This window comes from Pantherophis guttatus, chromosome 4, assembly GCF_059756535.1.
Source record: "Pantherophis guttatus breed Tessera chromosome 4, ASM5975653v1, whole genome shotgun sequence".
NCBI lineage: Eukaryota > Metazoa > Chordata > Lepidosauria > Squamata > Colubridae > Pantherophis > Pantherophis guttatus.
In genome coordinates, this window is record NC_142066.1 from 50,195,876 (window position 1) to 50,220,330 (window position 24,455).

A 24,455-nucleotide genomic window follows, 5' to 3' on the forward strand; every position below is an offset into this window, starting at 1 on the left:
GTCACTCCTACTCTAATTTCCCTTCCCTTCCTTCATCCCTCTCTATTACTGTATCCTTTTATGCATATGGACTACTCAGAGGGCTGAAAAAGTTATTTTTGACTGGTCCTCGCACTTTTGACCAGTCCTCGAACTTACGACTGTCCTCACATTTTACATTTTTGCCCTATCTTGTCATCATGGTGAAGAGAAGCAGTTGTGAAATGAGTGACATGGTTGTAAAGAATGCTGCACGGGCATAAATGTGAGGATGGTCATAAGTGTGAGGACCAGTCAAAAGTGTGAGGACCTGTCAGAAATGACTTTTTTCAGCCCTCTGGTTAGTCCTTTTGTGCATATGGACTACTCAGAGGGCTGAAAAAGTTATTTTTGACTGGTCCTCGCACTTTTGACCAGTCCTCGAACTTACGACTGTCCTCACATTTTACGTTTTTTGCCCTATCTTGTCACCATGGTGAAGAGAAGCAGTTGTGAAATGAGTGACATGGTTGTTAAGAATGCTGCACGGGCATAAATGTGAGGATGGTCATAAGTGTGAGGACCAGTCAAAAGTGCGAGGACCTGTCAGAAATGACTTTTTTCAGCCCTCTGGTTAGTCCTTTTGTGCATATGGACTACTCAGAGGGCTGAAAAAGTTATTTTTGACTGGTCCTCACACTTTTGACCAGTCCTCGAACTTACGACTGTCCTCACATTTTACGTTTTTGTCCTATCTTGTCACCTTGTTGAAGAGAAGCAGTTGTGAAATGAGTGACATGGTTGTTAAGAATGCTGCACGGGCATAAATGTGAGGATGGTCATAAGTGTGAGGACCAGTCAAAAGTGTGAGGACCTGTCAGAAATGACTTTCCAGCCCTCTGAGTAGTCCCTATACACATAGCCATGGCCACCCGGTCACATGACCAGCTAGCCACGCCCACCCAGTCACATGGCCTCCAAGCCACGCCCACACAATAAGCCACGCCCACAATGGTGTCCCTCTTACCAATGTTAAAATCTGTTCACCTTACCCTATACACATAGCCATGGCCACCCGGTCACATGACCAGCTAGCAATGCCCACCCAGTCACATGACCAGCTAGCCACGCCCACAAAATAAGCCACGCCCACAATGTCCCTCTTTACCAATGTTAAAATCTGGTCACCTTAACCAAGGTTGAAAAAATTAGTCTAAGCAATGCTCTTGCAAAGAAAGAATTCTACTGCCCTCTTGTGGGCTTTCATGGGCAAATAAACATAGAAAGAACAGAGGTTTTCTCAATTTTCTCAGTTCCTCTATTGCAAATGTGCTTTTTCAAGAGGCAACTGGATTTTTTTTTCCTGAGGGAAAAACTTGGGGAAAAAACAGTCCAGTTGCCTTTTGAAAAAGCACCTTTGAGACAACTATGACCTGGATGACTAAGAATCTCCACAGACATCCCAAAAGTGCTTTTTCAAGAGGCAACTGAAGACGTTTCGCTGAAGAAGCTTCTTGGATGAGAAGCGAAACGTCCTCAAAAACAAAACAAAACAAAACGAAGAGTCAGTTGCCTCTTGAAAAAGCACCTTTGGGACAACCATGACCTGGATGACTGAGAATCTCCATAAACATTTTATCTCCACAGACATCCCTATATTGCATGTATATACATAATTTCCAGTAAACTGGATTTGGAGAATTTGGTGGAGCAAGAAACAATAGCAGGATAAAAGATACACCAAGCATCTTTTAAATGATTTCTTAAGGGCTATTTAGCTCCTAAGAAAGTAAATTGCCTCACATTTTAACTTCAAGACAGCCTTCCCTGCCTGGCAACTGCCAGTTATGTTAACCAACTTTCCAGTCACTATTGGCAGATCAATAAGCTGTGGAAGTCTTACAAAGCATTTAGTTTAGTTAGTGAGCAGTTCTATCTTGTAAGATTTCTGTTCCTGGTGGTGAATATATGAAGCACTTCTTATTCTACAGAGCATTTGACACAAAGAATAAGAGGCTATTATTAAGAGCTCTCTATATTCTTTGAAATCTGAAGAAAGGAAGAAAATGATCAAAGGATATGAAAAACAAATCCTATGGGGGAAAAATCAGAAGAAATTTGAGTCAGTCTGGAGAAGAGAATGTACCCAGCAGAGGCGAGATCTTCCCCTACCAGAATGCTTCAAGCAGAGCTGAGACAGCTTCTGCATTTCTTGCTGTGTTGCGGGATTATTTTTATTTATTTATTTGATTTGATTTGATTTTTATACCGCCCTTCTCCAGCAGGACTCAGGGCGGTGAACAGCCAAGGTAAAACATAGCATACAAAATTTAAAACAATTTAAAAAAGATATTAAATAATTTCGGCCCACAATTTAAAAACACCCCAATAAAATCAATTACAAATTAAAACCGAAAGATGGGATCAAGCCAGCCCGGCTAGATGAAATAAGTGAGTTTTAAGGGCCCGACGAAAAGTCCGGAGATCCGGGATCATACATATCTCTGGGGGTAGGTCATTCCAGAGGGCGGGTGCCACCACAGAGAAGGCTCTCCCTCTGGGGGTCGCCAGCCGACATTGTCTGGCCGACGGCACCCTGAGGAGCCCCTGTCTGTGCGAGCGTACTGGCCGGTGGGAGGCTATTGGCGGCAGAATGCGGTCTCGTAGATACCCAGGCCCTAAGCCATGGAGCGCTTTAAAGGTAGTCACCAACACCTTGAAGTGCACCCGGAAGACCACCGGAAGCAAGTGCAGCTCGGGCAGGAGGGGTGTCACATGGGAGCGCCCTGTCGCTCCCATAATCCCCTGTGCGGCCACATTCTGGACCAGTTGGAGCCTCCGAGTGCAGCTCAAGGGGAGCCCCATGTAGAGAGCATTGCAGTAGTCCAAGCAGGATTGGAGTCAATAGCTTCAAAATCCCATTCTATTCTTTGTTACCATTGGGGTTAATATTGTAACTGCAGGAGATGAGGACAAAAATGAAGAACAAGTAGTTGCTAGGCCATTAGCAACTAAGCATGCCTACCCCTTGCTAGAAGCTTAAATGCAAGGTCAGCTCAATCTCATCCAGCACTAACTGTTATGTATTGATACTTTTCAGCGGGAAATTCAAACCTGCTTAAATTTCTGATTGGCTGACAGTCCCTCCAGGATTGTATATAAGGAGGCTGCAGCCTCTGAGTTTTTGCTGAAGTCTCACTGTATATTAAAGAGCTGTTGTCACTTGCCTGCTTGTGCCTCTCATTATTCCCGAACCACTTCACTAACCACAAGGCAATTAAAAAATTTTTGCAATCGGCTCCAGTCAGGTACAAGTTGTTTCATTTAAACACAAAATTGGCTAGCAAACCGCTTCCTGGGAGTGGCATCATGCAATCTTGTGGAGAACTGCAGGCCTGTACTTGTTGCACTCAAAGATTGCACTCAAAATCTGTGTTCCCAACCTTGGCAGCTTTAAAACATGTGAACTTCAAGTCCCCAGAATGCTGTCAATTCTGAGAGTTGAAGTCCATCCATCTTAAAGTAGTCAGGGTTGAAAACACTAATCTAGAGCAGGGCTGTCAAACTCCCGGCCCGTAGGCCACACTGGCCACACCCATACCCATTTTAGCGAAGGGGGGAAAAACTCCTGATATGTCACATGACACTGCCATGATGACATGAGTTTGACACCCCTGATCTAGAGTAACTTCTTCGTGAAAGAGAATGGTCCATGTTGACTTGTCATACAAGTCTTATTAGAACTTAATTTTTGAAATACCTTTGGAATAATTCCAGGACTAACTTGACCCCGCTTTTTTCCTTTCTTTTTTCAGAAAACTTATTATTTGCCAATGAGACAGAAATGTGATAGATTACCATAGATAGATAGTAATAGATTGTAGATTACTGAGTTTCTCTATAAAGGGTGTAGAGTCTGTGAAATTTATTCTTTACGGGGAGCTAGTAAGGATGCTAACAAGAACGACTGTTCCCACACAAAAATACAAACCACATTGTAGGAGAATGAAATTATAAAGTTGCTAGGACACTTTGTTTGTTGCACCTAAGTAACAATGAAATAAAAAAGAATATTCAAGGCGGAGATGATTTTGCATCTGGCAGTCTTTTTTGGGGTTGCCAGAGCTAGCTATATTTATTGAAATAATAATAAAGAATTTTATAGCACCCTAAATACAACTTCACTGTGGTATAAGCTTTTACAGATTACAATCGATAAAACGCCCAGACTGCTGTCCAGAAAATTTTATCAATAAATAATTGTTTTTGATTTGCCACAAGACTCTGTGTGGTTTCAATTTATTTTGACCAACAAATTTACTGGTTAGTAAGCTGTAATTATTCCTTTCCATGCTTTTAGACTTCATGTCAGTTTGTACCCACAAAGAAAAGGAACTCAACCAAGCCGTGAAGTGCCAGAACTTTTATTTAGAATGCTTTGGTTTTGGAGATCCCACAGGCATTGCCCAAGCTTGTAAAATTTGTTTCTCTTCCAAATGGACTAAACATTTCCTCTATTTACCCAACATGAGCAAAACAAATAGCAAAAATCTCAAAAATTATATATTAACCCCAAGAAAATGTTTCCTGTATATAAATTTCCCCAAACTCTTATTATATATATATCCCCCTTTTGCAGAACTAGGAGTGAGCTTGATTAATACATTTTGAAATTCCACCCATTATCCTTTCCCAAATTCAATAAAAAAACCCAACTGTATGGATGAACCACATTTACAGTGCAATCCTGTGCATTATTATTCAAAAATAAATAAAAATGCATTAGTTGTGTATGCGTATGCTCCTGGGGCTTAGCTGTTTTTTAAATTAATATCACAAGTCCTTAGATTGGCTGAACTCATGGCTTTTTTGTAAGATAGATAGATAGATAGATAGATAGATAGATAGATAGATAGATAGATAGATAGATATAAGTAAGGAAAAAGAAAGAAAGAAAGAAAGAGAAAGAAAGAGAAAAAGAAAGAAGGAAAGAAAGAAAGAAAGAAAGAAAGAAAGAAAGAAAGAAAGAAAGAAAGAAAGAAAGAAAAAGATGAAAATATTTAACTCATTGCTTGGCTATTTTCCATTCCACAGTGGGCTTGGCAACTTTTCAACTAATTCCTTCCTCCAAATATATTCTATATATATTGTAAAGGCTTAGATTGAAATGTAGGGAAAGGGGAATAATTCTTTTTGTTGCAACAACCCATCTTTGCAGGTGAATGCAAATTACTTTCAAGTGTATTTATTTATTAAAAGATTTATACTCTAGCTGGAGTAACAAGCAATAAACAGGAAAAAGAATATGGTTACACAACACTTCAAAAGCAACCCAATATATTAAATAAGAACTGGCATCCAAACATGGTAATTAATTTTGATAATTAACCAGAAGGGGACTCCTATCAAGCTCAGCATAAGAACGTCATAGAACAATCCAGCAAAGATAAATTCTTTATATGCTCACACCAAATAGACATCTTGCCAAACCAACCTATACTATTCTCATCTTAATTCTAATTCTAACTCTGGGATATTCTAAAAGTGATATCCTAACTTCTGTGACCTCTGTCTCAGATCCAGCTCCGGACTGTGTTGCCTCTTGTCTTACCTCCCACGTTAAATTGTCTCCCTCCTTCCTGGGAAACTGCCGGTTTACTGAAGTTTATCATACCACCTCCCCATCCTTAGGCACAATCATCACAATTCCTCTCAATATGACTCAAATGCCTCTTATTGGTTTTTCTAAACATAAGCAGAGTTGGGTCCATTGTATATTAGAGAGCTCTTTCTAGAGACATGGGCTGCCACTGAAAAGGCAATATTAAAATGAGGAGATATGGAGCATGCCTTCCCTATGGGAGTATCTGGGGGCAGGTTTTTCTTAGGAGACAGATTCTGATGCCATCCCATGTAGGATGATAACCAGCACTTTGAATCATACCCAGAAGTTTACTGGAAACCGGTACAGCTTATACAGTAGAGTTGCCACAAGTTGCATATTATCATAACTATCCATATCACTACTTTGTAGAACCACTGAAGCTTCTGAATGGTCTTCAAGGGAAGTTTTATGTTGTAACAATCCACTCAGAAAGTAACCAAGGTGTGAGTGACTATGAGCAAGGCCTCTGATCCAAGAATGGGTACAACTGGAGGACAAGATGCAGTGGTGATATTGCAGGACGTGGGGAAGATTTTATGAATGGTTAGAAAAGAAATATGAATAAAAAATGATAGATAAATGAGGGAGATAATAGAAAGGTAAATGATGGAGAGATCAAAAAAGAAATAGAAACCTAGATGATACCAGAGAAAATTGAAAAGGGGGGGGAGAAAGAAGAGTATAAGAATAATGTACAACTATAATGATAATATTGATAGATAGAATAAACCTGAAAAGAAATTGAAAGAAAGTATATATGATTAGAATATAGGAGTTGCTCGGATACCAAATAAGAATATTATATAGCAAAGAAGATAGAAAGGAGAGGGGAGTAGAGAGTAGGAAGAGGAGGGACTGAGAGGAAAGGAGGAAAGGAAAAAGGAGAGGAAGGAAGGGCAGGGGACAGGAGTAGAAGAGAAGGTGAGAAAGGGAAAAGAAGAGAGGAGTGGGGAAAAGGAAGAGGGAGTAGGATGAGGTAGGAGAGGAGGAAGGAGAAAGTAGGAGAGGAAAGGAGGCTGGGAAGGAAAAAAGAATAAGGTTTGTTGCGAAAAGAGTGAAGAAAGGGTAGAAGAGCAACCGAATGTAATTAAAATGTCTTATTTTTGTTTTCTTTAAGGAATATATATATATGTATGATTAATTATGTATAAGAAAATGTACATTTTATGTGTATAAAAAATAAAACTGAAAAAACTTTTCAAAAAAAAAAAGATGCAGTGGTGTAACGAGCCACCTTGCCACAAACTCTAATCCAGGAAGACCTTCGGATTGCACACCAAGCCAGGATAACAGTGTCATACTATCCAGAACCAATTGAGTTTCCAAATCAAATAGAATAGAATACATAGTCATTCAGTGGGTTAACCTGTAACTTGCTTTTTTTTTTTCATCTAATCTCTCCAAACCCAGACCATTGTCATGCTCATCCATGCTCAGCCTTCTAGGCATCCAAAGACCAGCTGAGAGCAACCAGCTTGTTCAGCCGTCAAATAACATGGGAATAATTCCCTCAACCTGGGTAGCAGGGTACATACATGGAGGATAATTTTATTTTGAGGCCCACCATGAAAGGTGTACCACCAAGCAGACAAGAAGAGAGTTTCCTAGTAATCAGCCAGCAGCTCCATACATCATTGTTGCTATGTGCTGGGATGTGAGAATGACTTTGAGGAAGAGAAGGAAGAGCCACAACCAAGACAATGGTCAGATGAGAAAAATCTGTGTCCAAAGCAGAAATGCAATTGAGAAAGTATCCCAGACTTGACCCTCTCTAATTCTTTCATAGAAAAAAGTAGGGAGACGGAATCTTTCAGATTTGCAAGATTACATTACTGTAACAGAATAATAGTAGTTTTAGTATTCATAATATTACTTGGTCTATCTCAAAGGGTTGACATCATGCCACCATTGTTGCTGCTGCTCCAAAGCAAATCTATGGAGATATTGCCATAGCACTACAATATAACACTCTACCAAACAGCTTGACTCCTCAGCTGAATGGCGGCTCTCCTTGCACAGAATGGGACAACTGAGCATTGTCAGTTCAGCCCAGTCAGCTCACTGCCACCAGCTCGCCACTCCTGAGTTGTCTCTGCTAACTCAACACCAAGTCATCACAAGACAAGTCAACATGGCCAGTTCGCAGCAGGGAGCCAGAGGGAGAGCCAAGCGGGCAGGCGAGTGAGCAGCTGGGCAAAGTGCAGAGCAGCAGCAGTGGCCAAAGACTTCCCACCAGAGGGAGAACCAGGCGGGCAAGCAAGCGATTGGGTGGACCGAGTGCAGAACAGGGACTTCCCATTTTCACACACTCTGCCAATGTCAACGCGCCAAGCTCCAAACCATTTGTAATTTGGGCTATTCAGCAGGGGCAGCATTGTACAGTGCTGGCAGAGGGTGGGGGAAGTAGTAGAGGATGGGCACATCTAATTGCTGCCACCATCACCATGCCAAGCTCTGGGAGTGTTCCATGAGCTTGGCGTGGAGGCAGCAGTGGTGACGGGGTGTGTGAGAGAATGGGAAGCTCCTGGCCACCATTGCCACTATTCTATGCTCTGCTCACCTGCTCACTCATCCACCCTCCCACCAGGTCTCCTTCCAGCTGTCTACAATAAGTTGTCCCCAAGAAGAATTAGCCATGTTGAGTTGTCCTACAATGACTTGGCAGTAGCGAGCTTGCAGTGGTGACCCAGCCATGCCAAGCTGTCCTAGACCCCTTCAAAAGAAGACTAAACAATTTCCAGACACCCTAAACCAACTCTAACCTCCACACCATTCTCAAAAACTATTGGAACTCCTGGGTAACGAAACCCTACCATTTGCACACACTCCCTTTCTTTATACAAATATGACGCATATTAAGTTTGTGCCCAGGAGAAAAAGAATCTAGGCTAAAGATGGCAGAGAGTTAGACTTACGATTGCATTTACTGTGACATTACTGTGACAGAAAGGTTGTATAGTATGTTCATAAAATAATATACTATTTCATTTCCTTATTAGTAGTTAACCCAGAATCCTCAAAGAATGATGTAACTAAAGGCTAAATAAACTCTGAACCAGGAAATGCCTGACCAAGATTGCAGTGCTGACACAAATGATAAGCAAAATATTCTTATCTCTGACCCTAATTTGCAAGATAAATAGGTCTTGTCTATTTTGATAAATGTTAATATATATTATTGAGGTACTAGCAGGAAATATGTGTTTTTGAAAAGGATTGCTGCCATTGGTTTGGCATCAAATTGTCCTTCCTTCTTTTAAGCTCCCTCTCTTATTTTTTTACCTTTCAGCCCCTCAATAGAGGGATCCTTGGCCTATAAGTATGCTTCAAAATATAGGCTTTGACCTCTAACTACTCCAAGGACTTTGGCAACAGGTGGTGTAGGAATAGCATAAATCAGTCAAAGGTATTATTTAGAGTCAAAGATCAGCAATAGAAATAACCAGATAACATCAACTGAATTGAATGAAGATGAGTGGGAAGTTACATTTGGTGTTAATCATTGCTTATTTTAGCTGCTACAAAAATAACTTTGGCCATACTGTATACAGCTAGTCCTCGATTTACAACCATAATTGAGCTGAACATTTCTGTTGCTAAGCGAGAACTTAGAAAGTGAGTTTTGCTCCATCTTATGACCTTTCTTGTCACAGCTGTTAAGTGAATCACTGCAGTTGTTAAGTGAACCTGGCTTCCCGTTGACTTTGGTTATCAGAAGTTTGCAAAAGGTGATCACAAGACCCTGGGACACTGCAACAGTCATAAATACATGCCAGTTGCCAAGTGTCTGAATTTTGATCACATGACTATGGGGATGTTGCAATTGTATGAAAAGCAATCATAAGTCCCTTTTTCTAGTGCCGTTGTAACTTTGATTGGTCACTATACAAATGGGTGTAAGTTGAGGACTATCTGTAGCAAAAGAAAAGCTTTGAAACTCCACTTGTATCACTTCTAGGATGTTTTTCTTCTTCTATGGGCCAACTAGAGCTACATAAAATATTTGATCTAGTGTTTTTTGTAACCTTCATAAACTATTAATGCTGAAAAGGTACCTATCTTTTGAAGTAAAAAAAAAAACAATCTTTTGATAAGCTGCCAATGTCCTTTGTTAGATCTACCATGTTTTCCCGAAAATAAGACCCTGTCTTATATTTTTTTGAACCCTGAAATAAGCGCTTGGCCTTATTGCCATGTGCTCAAAAGCCCAATTGGGCTTATTATCAGGGGAGGTCTTATTTTGGGGGAAACAGGGTATTCATTATAAGATTTCCAGGATCCCCTGTCATGAAAAACTATTTTTAGATATTTAAAGGAGTGTACCTGTTCTGGTCCATTACTTATGTAGGTTAATTTTGCTTTTTGGCAAAAACCATGCAATAGGATTTATGATAATGTATTTCTAGCCTGTTTTGAATATGGTAATGTGTAATAAAGTTAGTCCTTGACTTACAACCAGAATTGAGCCCAAAATTTCTATTGCTAAGCAAGTCAGTTGTTAAACGAGTTGTGTCCCATTTTATGACCTTTCTGCCATGGTTTTTAAGCAAATGACTACAGCTGTTAAGTGAGTCATGTAGTCATTAAACAAATCCGGCCTCTCCCATTATCTTTGCTTGTCAGAAGCTCCCTAGGAAAGTTGCAAATAACAATCCCAGGACCCCAGGCAGCTGCAATGATCATAAATACACCGACTGCCAAGCACCCGAAGTTTGATCACGTCACTATGGAGATGCTGTTACGGACATAAGTGTGAGAACTGGTCATAAGTCACTTTTTTCAGTGCTGTTGTAACTTTGAATGATTATTAAACGAATGATTATAAGTCGAGGGTTACCTGTAGTTCTCGTGGCACATTTAAGGCCAACCAGCATATAAGAAATAACTTTAGCATTGTCTGCATAAAGCAATATGGGGACTTTGCAACCCGCAATGTTAGGCACATGAAAATATGGGGTGACCAGGAGTTCAATCATAGTTTCATAAAAGGTGAGTGAATGAATGAAGTGAGGGCCAAATGCACCCCTCTCACACAGAAATCTAATTAACAGTATCTCCAATAGGTCACTACCCTGCTTAGTATGGTCTCCCACTCTCTCTGAATAATTGGGTTTCATTTTCAACTACTGAATTCATATTATTAGAAAGAATGCTTCCTAATGTTCAACTAGAATCTATCTTCTTGTGATTTGGATTCATTATTCTATATCCTGCAAAGTTGAACAAGAGGCCCTTTTTCTGTTTGACATTTTTTGAAACATCTGAAAGATTATATCATAGCCCCCACCCCCCACCCCATTTTCTTTTTAAGGCTCAATATTCCAATTACTTTAATTTCTTTTAGGGCTTTGTTCAAGTCATACACACTGTTTTCCACTGGACTTGCTTCTGTTTGTCTGAACCCTAAAATGTGGCGCCTAGAATTAAGCACAATTTGTAGAGTCTGAGCAAAGCAGAATAAAGTGGATCAACTGTGTCTCATAATGTCTGCCTTACCAGGTACATTAGCCAGGCAACAGGACCAGATTAGCTAATCTATTTTATGATAAAGACTACAATAATAGTTTCTTGCAAGTCTGAAAGTCCAATTGACTTGCTGTCTCCTTTACAGACTGAGAAACTAGGGAGAGTCCCTTCTGAACCTCTTGCCTTGACTGTTATGCAGCTGCAGGCTGTGCCGTCTCTTGTTGGCATAGCTCCGTGATGGCGATCCTATGGCACGCATGCCAGAGGTGGCATGCAGAGCCCTCTCTGTGGGCATGCAGGCCATTGCCAGCTGGGTTTCCGGTTTCCGGCATGCACATCCTCACCATCCAGCTGGTCTTCATGCATGCCTGAGCGCCAGAAATCTGAAGACCAGCTGGCTGTCATACATGTGCGCACCGGAAACTGGAAGACCAGCATGTGCATGCGCACCAGCCAGCTGGACTTTGGGTTTCTGGGCTCCGGTACAAGCATTCCAGTTTCGGCACTCAGTGGCAAAAAGGTTTGCCGTCACTGGCATACGTTGTTTGACGTTCCCTAGGCAGCATCTTTGGGCCCTTTCTCCCCTATCATTCCCACATATCATTACACGTACTTAATAAATTATATTTATATTGAGGCAATCTACTCAACTTTTTGAAGATGTTTTTCAATGCTGGCTAATATTCCATTTCCAATCAATTAGTATGCTAAATTGTCTTTCAAATGTACAATTATCAAGCCACTCCATACTTCTATATTTCATTTCTATGCCTTAAGTGAATAACCATGCCTCTGTTAAATTTTATTTGTTCCTACTTCCAGACCATTTCTTTCACCTACCAGGATTTTTTCCCAATTTTATATCTATTAATTTTTCATTCTGCTCTATACTAAGTATATAGTTCATAAACATTCCTTTCAAGCTGTATAATTAAAAATATGAAATTATAAAAGGCCTAGGACTGAACCTTAAATAAGGTTATTTGAAATGTCACTCTAGTTTGAAGAATAATAGGTAATAAATACTTTGGACTAAGATTATCTAGTTTACTATATATCTACTATGCATTGTCATGATATTTAGCCCATAAAATTAGCTTACAAATCAAAATCTCATGGAATACTTTGTTAAGTGTGTTGCTGAAATTGAGATATATAGCAATTATAACTTTCCCATAAACCGACAAAAAGCTAAATACTTAATTGAGCAAATTAGTTGATACTTTCATGTTTGATAACCACTGTACTAACTTTAAAGTGCTTACGGATTGTTTTCTTTGTTATCACTTTTTAGGCTGACCTTAGGTACTGGGGTCAAACTGAGTGGTTTGTAGTTTCTTGAGTCCTTCTTTTCACTGTTTTTATTGAACCAATTGATACTGAGACAGTTCTCTGGGATTTCTCAGAGATGGTACATAAACATTCTACCAGACTATTGCCTATTCTTTTCTCAGTATCCTCAAATGATAATCAACTGCCAAGTTAAAACTCCCGTTTTAAGTTCATTCAAATACAATAGGCATTCCAGGGGATTAATCTGTTAGCCTCAATCATGTTTTTTTACCTGATGGAACATATTTCTTTTGGTTGAAGAAGACCAAAATCAAAAAGAACTCAAGTACATCTGCAATTTTTTTGCTACCAAACAGTCAGTCCCATAAACAAACTAAAAAGCAGTAAAATAATTATTTGTTATTCAACCATTATAATCCAAACTAGAATAGAATAGAATAACAGAGTTGGAAGGGACCTTGGAGGTCTTCTAGTCCAACCCCCTGCCCAGGCAGGAAACCCTACACCACTTCAAATAAATGGTTATCCAACATTTTCTTAAAAATTTCCAGTATTGGGACATTCACAACTTCTGCAGGCAAGTTGTTCCACTTATTAATTGTTCTAACTGTCAGGAAATTTCTCCTTAATTCTAAATTGCTTCTCTCCTTGATTAATTTCCACCCATTGCTTCTTTTCCTACCCTCAGGTGCTTTGGAGAATAGCTTGACTCCCTCTTCTTTATGGCAACCCATGAGATATTGGAACACTGCTCATCCCTAGTCCTTCTTTTCATCAAATTAGACATACCCAGTTCCTGCAACCATTCTTCATATGTTTTAGCCTCCAGTCCCCTAATCATCTTTGTTGCTCTTCTCTGCACTCTTTCTAGAGTCTCAACAACTTTTTTACATCGTGGCGACCAAAACCGAATGCAGTATTCCAAGTGTGGCCTTACCAAGTCATTATAAAGTGGTAGTAATACTTCACGTGATCTTAATTCTATCCCTCTGTTTATGCAGCCCAGAACTGTTTACACGAGATGAGCCATCTCATCCTGGAAGTAATATGATCACGTTTTTGAACCTTTTTGATGCAGATGCAATTTTTTCTTTAGAATGCCATCTTCACTGACATTCTACTTCATTGGCCAACCTACTTCTTGGAAACCAGAAAAATGTGGGATACACATTACCACCACCAGATGGATTTGTAACTGGCTAACAAACCCTATTCATAGTCCTCAACAGAACTATGGTATATCCACTTGGAGAGAGCTGGGCAGTGGGGTATCACATGATTCCACTTTAGGCCCAGTACTCTTTAATATTTATTTGTTTGTTTGTTTGTTTGTCAACAAGTACAAGGAAACAAGTAACAGTATTGACACAGACATGGACACATGGAAAAAAGTTGGCACAAATAAAAGGATATAAATAGGCAAAACATAGCCATAAACAGACAGAATGATTACATATAAATGGGGACAGTAGGACAGGGACGGTAGACACGCTGGTGTGCTTATGCACGCCACCTTAGGGACCTCTTAAGAAATATGAAAGGTTCACGGTAGACAGTTTAAGGTAAAAAGTATGGGGATTAGCAAGACTAAAAACAGGATCAGGTAGAGAGTTCCAGACATTTACTACTCTATTGCAGAAGTCATATTTCCTACAATCAAGATTAGAGCGAATTACATTGAGTTTAAACCTATTGATAGCCCTTGTATTATTACGCTGAAATGAAAGTACTCATTTACAGATAGGACTTTTTGGTAAATAATCTTGTGAATTAAACATAGGTCGGAATGTAGACAATGTCGTTTGAGGCTATCCAGACCTAAAATTTCAAGCCTAGTGGTATAGGGAATTTTATTTCAAGCAGAAGATTTGAGTACTTTTCTAGTAAAATATCTCTGGACCCTCTCTAATGTATTGATGTCTGAAATACAGTGAGGATTCCAGGCAGGTGAACAGTATTCAAATATAGGTCTGGCAAAGGTTTTATATGCCCTACTTTGAAGTACAGCATTATCAGAGAGAAAACTTCGTAAAATGAGATTGACAACTCTTAATGCCTTTTTTGCAATGGTGTTATAGTGAGCTCTGGGACTTAGATCTTTTGAAGTGACTACTCCTAGGTCCTTGACAGAGTGTGGGTCAACTTTTAGATTGAGACCCTCCCCAAGCGAGCGCCAAAGCACAGCAAAGGCGCAGGCAGGATGGACAGCCGCTCACTTAGGAGGGTCTTAACAGGACGCAGTTTCTCTCCTGCATTAATGCTCCAGCCATCACCTTGCTGTTTCATCCCCCACCCTCGGCAGCTCTTGTTCTGCCCCAGCTCCGGATTTCCGAGGATATTGACACACACCAACGGTCCTTATCAAATTTATTAAGTAGCAAGAATAAACAAGACTGACAAAGGTTGGCAACCAGCCCAGAAAGCAAGATATGATAAACCAAAATACTCTGATAATAAAATATGAGTTGTTTCCAGCAAGAAAGCACTAGCTGCGTGCGACTTAAATAGACTAAGGGAGTGGCCAATTATCCTCAAGCCCTACTCTCGGGTAGACCTCCTCTTCCTGAGTAGCCACTCCTGCCTTTTGGCAGCCCTGCGTGCTCGAGCATTGAGGAGAGGCTCCTCCACTTTGCTCTCTCCACTTGAAGGAACTTCTGGAGGTTTTGAAGGCCCTGGCTGAGTCTCTGCCTCTGGCACCATATCCTCTTCAGCCACCTTGCTGTCCGACGCGAGCGCTGGCTGCGCAGGCTGCTGGCGCGACACCACACCAGCCTCCTCTTCGTCGGGATCAGCCACGATCCGCGCAGGCCACTGGTGGGCCACAACAGCTCTTCAGCTGAGTGCGGAGAGTGTGAACTCCAGTCCGAAGCGGCAGGAAGCGAAGGCTGCCTTACGTGTAAATGTGGCACGGAGGCAGGTACGGGGAAGCTTCACTCCTGCACTCTTCTCCTCCTCCCACTCTCGTGACACCCTGGCCAGCTATGGCTGAGCCGGGAGCATACACGTGTGGGGAGACCCTCCTTAAGCGAGCCGCTGCGCACCCCACGCGCACTTTTCCTGAGCTTTGGCACTTGCTTGAGGAGGGTCTCCCTGCGCGTCTGCATGCTCCTGGCTCAGCCACAGCCAGGACGTCACGAGAGTGGGTGGAGGAGATCCGGCGATGGCGGGATCATTAGTGCAGGAGAGAAGCCATGTCCTGTTAAGACCCTCCTAAGCGAGTGGCCGCACACCCCACATGCACCTTTGCTGCACCTTGGTGCTCGCTTGAGGAGGATCTCCCCACACATGTGCACACTCCCGGCTTGGGGGGAAGAGAGTGCAGGAGTGCAGGGAAGAGAGTGTACCTGCCTTTGCACCACATTGGCGCGTAAGGCAGCCTTCGCTTACTGCTGCTTCGGGCTGGAGTCAAAAAAAGAAATAAGAGGGGCGAAGCCAACCAGTGATGGGACAGGGAGCCGTGGCAGAGGGCCCAAAGAGCCACATGTGGCTCCGGAGTCGCTGGTTGCTGACCCCTGCTCTAGTCTACTGAAAAGAAGGCCGAAGGAAGACATGATAGCAATAGATTCCAATATTTGAGGAGCTACCACAAAGATGAGGGGCTTAATTTATTTTCCAAAGAACCAGAAGGGCAAGACAAGAAGTAATGGATGGAAACTAACCAAGGAGAGAAACAACCTAGAACTAAGGAGAAATTTCTTAACATTGAGAACAATTAACCAGTGGAATGCCTTCAGAAATTATGGGTGCTTCATCGCTGAAGGATTTTAAGAAGAGATTGGACAGCCACTTACTTGTAATGGTATAGGGTGTCCTGTTTGAGCAGGGAGTTGAACTAGAAGACCTCTAAGGTTGTTATTCTATGTTCTATTTTTTATTTTAATAGTAGGGTTTTTTAAAATTTATTTTACTAGATTGCAAATACTCCACAACTTTCAACATCTGTAGCTTGTCCATCAGAGAATGGGTTGGGATATATTTGTGGATTTTTTTGTTGTTGTTAATTTGCTTTTTTTTTTTTTTTGCTATTTTTATACTTAATAAATATAGTTTTAATTGTATGCATTTTTGTTTCTAACTGCTGATTTGTGGCTTGTCTATGGATATTCTATGTAAAACTCAACAAGTCATAACTGGATGAATATTTGAAAGTTCCCAACAGTATTAACAGAAGCCCCCTGTTGATAAATAATTCCTGTATATTATTTTTCCCAAAACATCTAGTCAATGTCATCATAAGAAAGGCTAATACATTCTCTTACCTACCTCATTATAGAACTATGGAATCAAATATGAACCCACAAAGAGTCAAATCTGGTTTCACACAATTCAGATATAAATATTAACCTCTATAAAAATAGGAAATTGGGAGGTCTTTGTTTGTTTTGTTTTGTTTTGTTTTGTTTTTTTAATATTTCTAATTATCACGAGCAGTCTTCATGCTGGTTAGGGCTCCTAAGAATTGTTCTGCAACATATGACGGTCTACAGATTCTTCATTTTTAGGGCACTTCAACCCACAGGTGTCAAACTCGCCACATCACATTGCTGTCACATGACGTTTCGCGACATTTTTCCCATTTGTGGAGCTGGGGTGGGTGTGGCCTGCGCATGACTCTTCCAGCCCATGGGCAGCCAGTTTGACACCCCTGCTAGAGCTTCTTCTTGGGAAGAAGAATCTTGGGAATTCTTGGGAGTTTAAGGAAAGTCACATCCCCTTTTGCTGGATTACAGCTCCCAGCATTTCCTAAGAAGAAGAAATCACTACCAAACTCCATTGTTCTAAGGTGCAGACAGATATTCATTATTCAGGAGATATAAGCTGAACTTAGCCTTCAGGTAGTAGAATAATACTCACCAGTGAGAGTGGAGGCATCACACCAATTCTGGAACTGGCTGGAGGTTGAGTTAGATGTAACTGGCTCTTTATTGAGAAGAAGGTGGGGATGGCTGCCGTTAGAGAGGCTCCTGCCTTCTTCAGCCTCTTCTGGCCCTGTTTCATCCAGTTTGGCAGGTGTCACACGGACAATGCAGCTATCGTGCAGAAAATATAGCACTGCAGCACCTTGAATGGAGCAGGACTCAAACTATCAGAAGGCAGAATAAGAACTAGAGAATTCTGCTTTAAACAAAAAAGCTCCAAAACTTAAAAGTGTTGAGCTCTAGTTGGTTCTATGCTACTTGTCCTACTTCATGAACAAAACCAGCCCTACCGTGAGTATTTCATATTGAATGAAGCAGCTTCTGAGACGGCAGAGCTTAAATGAAAAAGCATTGAGGAATTATTTGACATTAGCATATTTTTCATGCTGGAGATGGAGGAAAAAAAACCTTGTGGGATTCTCTCTACAAACTCCAAGGTTAATCACTGGTTTTATTCAAGGCGATTTTGTAACCACAATTGAGCCCGAAATTTCTGTTGTTAAGCAAGATAGTTGTTACGTGAATTTTGCCCCATTTTACAATCTTTCTTGCTACAGTTATTAGTAACCCAGTTGTTAAGTGAATCTGACTTCCCTATTGACTTTCCTTGCCAGAAAGTAACATAAGGTGATCACATGACCCCAAGACACTGCAACCATTGAAAATACGAGCCAGTTGCCAAGAATCTTAAAATCATAATTCATATTTTTAAGAAGTTATGTTACATATGTATTATAAACTACATTTTGCTTATATCCCAGGTTGGAAAAAAAAAATCAGGGGAAGATTTCTTTCAAAGGCAATTAAAGTTCATGACCACAGAATTTAACAGGACAAAATGGCTTCTGCTCTTTGGAATATCTTGCTCCTCCCTGGGTGAGATCTCCTCTCACCCTCCTGATCTTCTATAAGGTCCTGAAGACCTAGTTCTGCCAGTTGGTTTGGTACCCTAATGAGGAAGTGCCATGCTGGAGGTGATTGATGGACCAGTTGCAAATCCCACCTCCTCCCCTTGCACACCTTGTTCTCTCCCTCCCCATCTTTTTACTATAACTTACAATTTCATTGCTATATATGTGTGTATCATTTTATTGCTTTTAACTCTGTAAGCAGAGTTGTGGTGAGATGGACAGCAAATAAATTTAATAAATAATAATAATCAATTTTGATGGGAGTCAGATAGAATTTGCTGTTCTGTGCCAGACAAACAAAATGTCCTGGACAAGTAGTATCTCTCAAACCCCATTTCCGATCCACAGCTGGATCCAGATGTTCTAAACATCAAACCCCTCACCATTTATTTGGAGCTCACTCTCTCAACCCTGATGTCATTTATATCATTTGAAACATGAAACTGAAAGTGTGGACTCCTCACTCTAGCATCACATGCAACTGAAGATTGATTCAATGTGTAAAACAACACGTACCAGCTTACTTGCACCAGCTGGCCACGCAGAAGAGAGATGAACTTTGTTCCCTTGGTCACCAGGTTTCAAGGGTGTGGTGTCGTAATCTGAATCAAAAGACAGAAAATGTTGCCTTCTTTGAAGAACTGCAGCCTTATCCAGCCTGGTACTCTCCATGAAAATGGCCTCCCTAAGTTTTTGACTCCCTCAATTCCATGCAAATCTTTGATTGCACAGCTTACCTTAAGTGGTATGGGAGTCATACAGCAGATTTCTCAGCCAGCTGAGATTTATCTGAATTCAACTACCACAGGAGAGCTGGTTAGAATTAGGGACCAATAAGTGAGAAAAAGGTTTTTAACCCATTTCTCCCTGCCACAAATGACCATTTTTCTCCCTCTCTTAAACTTAGCAACTGCTGTTGCAATGCTGATGCCAATGTAAAAGATCCTTTTGTGCCTTTTTAACAGTGAGTTATTGAAAGAGCTGGGACTCTAATGTAAAACCAAAATGCCTATATCCCCTTACAGTATTTGTTTCAGCAACTTCTGATGGAAGCAGTAAACTCCAGCTAGTGAGTAAGCTTAAGCATGATAGGGCTGTGGATATTTTGGGATGATGTGTTCTAGCTAGCTGTCTTGACTTTTCAGGAACATTTTTTTCCCATCTATGGTAAACCACTGCCCTTCTTTTTGTCTTTTGAAAAGAAAGACAAAAAGCTTTGGTGGTGCAGCAGACTAAAGTGCTGTTAAGTAGCACTTAGCTGTCAGTGCCTGCAATTACTGCAAGTTCAAATCTCACCAGGCTCAAGGTTGACTCAGCCTTTCATCCTTCCGAGGTAGGTAAAATGAGGACCCGGATTGTGGGGGCAATAAGCTGACTTTGTATAAAAAAGAACACCACTTGGGGGTGGGGGGAAAGCCCTACTAAGGTATATACAAAAGTATGAAGGCTATTGCTTAATGCATTGTAAGATGCCCTGAGTCTCCGGAGAAGGGCGGCATATAAATCGAGCCAATAAATAAATAAATAAATTACGGCTACCAAAGCCTATGGGCAAACAGTAGAATAGCTATTAAGGAAGTGGAATTCCTCCATTGTGTAGTTCAGAGGTCTTCAAACTTGGCAGCTTTAAGACTTGTGGACTTCTGGCTGGAGAATTCTGGGAGTTGAAGTCCACAAGTCTTAAAGCTGCCAAGTTTGGGGATCCCTGGTGTAGTTTCTAGATTTTAAACAGTTCTTCTATCTTGCTTCTAAATCACTTAATGGAGAGTTCCTTAGTAAAGGAATTTTGCAGAAGAAGCATAGCTACTGCAGAACCACTGCAGAATCCTTGGCTTCTCTGATTAAATCAACCTTTGAAACTCCTCATTTTGTTTTGTCTTGTGATTCTTTTCTAGAAATGCCACCCTCATCACCACATTCCCCTCTAGCCTTTGAAGTCCAAACTTTGTTTTTAAAAGAAATGTGTTCTCCAAGATGCAAAAATACTGATTGTCCCTAGTTAAATAATCAGGCAAAAACAGTGGGGAAAAGGGGGATGGGTTTTGGAGAACTCCTGCCAGTCAAAGCAAATGACACTTGGTTGATCCTAACCAGCTTTCTTGTCTTTATCCAAACCAAATCAGAACTTTTGCTTGCCATTTCTAACGTTGTGTTGCTGCTAATATCTCTTCTTCAGCTCAACCTACGCGCAAGGGATTCTTTACATACAGATAGTACTCAATGTATAACCACAAATGCATCCAACATTTCTGTTATTAAGCAAGAGAGTTGTTAAGTGAATTTTGCACCATTTTTCAACCTTTCCTGCCACAATTGTTAAGTGAATCGCTGCAGCTGATAATAGGGTTGCTAAGTGAATCTGGCTTCCCCATTGACTTTGCTTGTCAGACGGTCTCAAAAGTTGACCACATGACCCTAAGACACTGCAGCTGTCATAAAAGAGTTGATTGCCAAGTTTCTGAATTTTGATTACGTGACCATAGGGATACTGCAATGGCTATAAGTGTAAAAAATGGTCATAAATAGTTTTTTTTCAGTGCTGTTATAACTTCAAACTGTCACTAAATCAACTATTGTAAGTTGAGGACCACCTCTATAATTAAAGCAGGAGCATTTATTCCATAACATGGTTACCAAAAAGAGTTTTCTGAAAGCACTTTAGGTTCCAGAAAAACCTAAGATGGAATGCAGTGCAGAAATTCTGACAAAGTACTATATATACCTGGCATCAGCTTCTCTAAGACTCCATGGTTGAGATCCTGAAAACCTCAACGCTCTATAAAAGGAGACCATCAGACTTTACCTTTGCTTTGGGGCTGTTTTGGAACCGCTTCTTTCATATATGTAATTACTGTTCCTTTTATTCCCAATGTTCAGGCTTACAGAGATCTGGATCTACAGATCCACTAGCCCACTAACGATTTCTTTTCCACCCTACAAAGCAAAACCTCTATCCAAATGTGTATTGGGTTCCTTTCTGAACCATGGTGTGCTTCCTTCAATGCACATACAAGTTTATATCTGAAAAAGTGCAATAAAATATTCCATTTATATCTCAGAAAGTGTAAATGGGCAACTCCCTGGTAGATACTTTCTACTTTGGCTGAAGCACATGATAGAGAAGTGTACACAAATGAAATAGGCCACTTATTTACTTATAAACCCTGTTGCTATCTCTGTAATTTATATTACCCTCCATCCTATTTTCCTGCTTCCTGCCTTCCGTTCAGAATCATTATATATAGTATGTGGTATTATCTAATAACCAAGGAGGACCATCTCCCACTTGAATTTCTGGTAGTTTCCACATACAGATAGTCCTCGACCACAATTGAGCCCAAAATTTCTGTTATTGAGACATTTCTTAAGTGAGTTTTGCTCCATTTTACGACCATTCAGTAGTTAAGTTGGAAACTCAGTTGTTAAGTGAATCTGGCTTCCCCACTGAAGTTCACAAAAGGTGATCACATGACCTTGGGACACAGCAACGGTCATAAATATGAGCCAGTTGCCAAGCATCTGAATTTTGATCACATGATCATGGGGATGCTGCAAAGGTCATAAATGAAAAACGGCCATAAGTCACATTTTTTCAGTGCCATTGTAACTTTGAATGGTCATTAAGCAAATGGTTGTAAGTCGAGGACTACCTGTATTTTACCATTTTTCACTCATTGTTGCAGAATCTGGCTTTGTGTTCTATAAATGGCATTTGGATACTATAAAATCCACAGTTCCAACGGAACTTCTAGAAGGGTAGCTCTTAAATTCATTTAATAATTGTTCTTCCCTGCAAGTAGAAATGCAATTAAGAAGGCATTGTGCTCTTTCTATACATAAACCTGCTTTGCTCCATCCACATTAGCAGATTTAACAGGAAAGATAAAATTTATGTTTACAGCCACATAAAAATGCCTATCAATTATTTTTACTTTATTTTTATTTTTTATTTATCTATACCCTGCCCTTATTATTTTTTATAAATAATTCTTTCCTCCTCCTGTTTTCCTACAACAACAAGCCTGTAAGGTAGGTTGGGCTGAGAGAGAGGGTAACTGGCCCAAGGTCACCCAGCCAGCTTTCATATTTAAGACAAGACTGGAATCACCAAATTTAGCCCAATTTCTAGCACAGCGCTAATTAAATTAATTAAAATACATTATACATTTAATTTACACTACAGCACTTGTTTAAAAATACATTTCCCCCTGATGCCTATTGTGCACCTGTTTAATATTTATTTTAGAACTGTATAATTAAAACAAACATAACTTCATTACTAAAATTGTAGGGACTAGAAAAGGTACTGAGCTTTTCTATTTATGTTTCAACCAACTATTATACATTGTTTAATTTACAATCTAAGGCATACATTTATTCAGAAGTAAATGTCATTGGTTTCATAAGGGCTTGTTTTACAGGTTATATGGACGCCTTATAGAAAGGAATCAACAACTGTTGCAATTCCACACCAAATGCCCAGTGTGGATACAACATACAACTATAATTGAGCCCTAAGTTGTAAAGCAAACATGGTGGTTGTAAAGTGAGTGCCATGGTCATTAAGTGAATCCATTGTCCACAACGGACAATTTTTGCCAGAAACTAGAAGTAAATGTGGGTTTCAAGCAACAAATGTTGTAAATTGCAGTCATACGCAATGGGATGCAGCAAATGGCCATAAATGCAGGCCGGGTGTGCTGAGCACCCAAAATGTGATCACCTGACTGCAGGGGAGGAGCAGCTATTGGAGCCTTGAATCTGGGTCATAAGTAGCCCCGGGGAGGTCCATTATAACTTCAAATGGGCTCTAAGCCCAATGTAAATCAAGGACTGTCTGTGTCCTTTCCTGTACTTCACTAAAGTCAGAAGAACATATTTGCTTGCAAGCAAGCATGAAGGCAAATAGGACACATCAAGGACAGAAAGGAGAACAGGATGAAAGTAATGCATGACAGTAGGCAGAGAAGTTTTCATATTTTCCATGTCAAAATGGAGATAACTATGCTGCTATTTTTCAGAAATCATGCGGGAGTTTGATAGCATAGCGATCTGGAATTCTGAAGCCTGCAAAAGGGGATTGCCTGCTTAAAACTCATACCTTAACCCACATTTCTCAATCTTGGCAACTTTATGGTATGTAGACTAGTCGGAGAATTCTGGAAGTTGAAGTTTACACATCTTAAAATTGCCAAGATTGTAGAAGCGCAGTTTTAACCAAACCAACCAACCACACACAAATAGAATACTTCACAGAAGGAGGTAAAGCTTATGGACTGTACATTCATAACATTTGAGGACTAGAGCAAAGAGATCTAAGTAAAAGGTAAAAGAAAATGAATCTCCCATGCTTATAATTATTTTTCAATAACACTTTTTCTTCAAGCCAGACACGTTTCTAAGATTGGAACCCAAAGTGGTTTCAAGAAATGAAAATTGAGGGAGATGAATTCTGCAAGATCCAATCTGGGTCGGTCACCGGGACCAGAGTTTGAGTCTTCTGAGCTTTTGGACTCGTGCTGGAGCCCATCCTTAGGGAAATTCTCTCTAGCAGAAACATTCTGCTAGAGAGACATTCTGGTGAGAGAGAAATTCCTTGAGGATGGGCTCCAGCACAAGTTCGAAACCTCAGAAGACTCAGCCACTGGTCCTGATGTCTGACCCAGATTGGATCCTGCAACATTATCCTGGGACACGTATATTTGCCTCCGTTCATGAGATGAATTCTGGGCAGCAAGAAGATTTTGCTCTTTAAGCTCTTCTCACTCCCTTTCCAACAATTGGGGCAGGTGCCCAGATAAATCTAATATTCTTGTCACTTTCACATCATGGTTATGATTCAACCAAGAAGTCGCCCCTCATACACAACCATATTGTAGTCATAAAGTGGGACATCATGTAATGGAGATTCTTAATCATCCAAGTCATGGTTGACTCAAAGGTGCTTTTTCCAAAAGGCAACTGGACGTTCTTAGTTTTTTTTTTCTTTGAAAAGAATTGAAGAAGCTTCTTGGATGAGAAGTGAAATATTTTCAAAGGGGGGGGGGGAAACAACCCTAGACAGCCCAGTTGCTTTTGGGAAAAGCACCTTTGGGGCATCCTGCAACCACAACACTTAGCAACAGCAGCCCCCTCACTCCTCATTGCCATCATCAAGCAAATTCCACCAGTCATTAACTGTGGATCTACCCCAAACCAACCTATTCTGGTTGTTGATCCCTTCCAGTCCTGAGCTTCAGTAAC

At 40.5% G+C, this 24,455-nt stretch overlaps 1 protein-coding gene across 5 annotated transcripts in view; it reads right to left on the minus strand.

Annotated features, from left to right (window-relative positions):
- The window catches only part of LOC117664615 (trafficking kinesin-binding protein 1-like), an 82,458-nt gene that overhangs the window by 50,569 nt on the left and 7,434 nt on the right, over window positions 1-24,455 (minus strand). For 3 of the 5 annotated variants that reach the window (XM_087892137.1, XM_087892140.1, XM_087892136.1), the window contains exon 2: window positions 17,237-17,443. The exons of the other annotated variants lie outside the window; for them this stretch is intronic. In XM_087892137.1, the coding sequence (XP_087748263.1) occupies window positions 17,237-17,443 (207 nt within the window). The remainder of the gene's footprint in view (window positions 1-17,236; window positions 17,444-24,455) is intronic. 5 annotated transcript variants of the gene reach the window in all.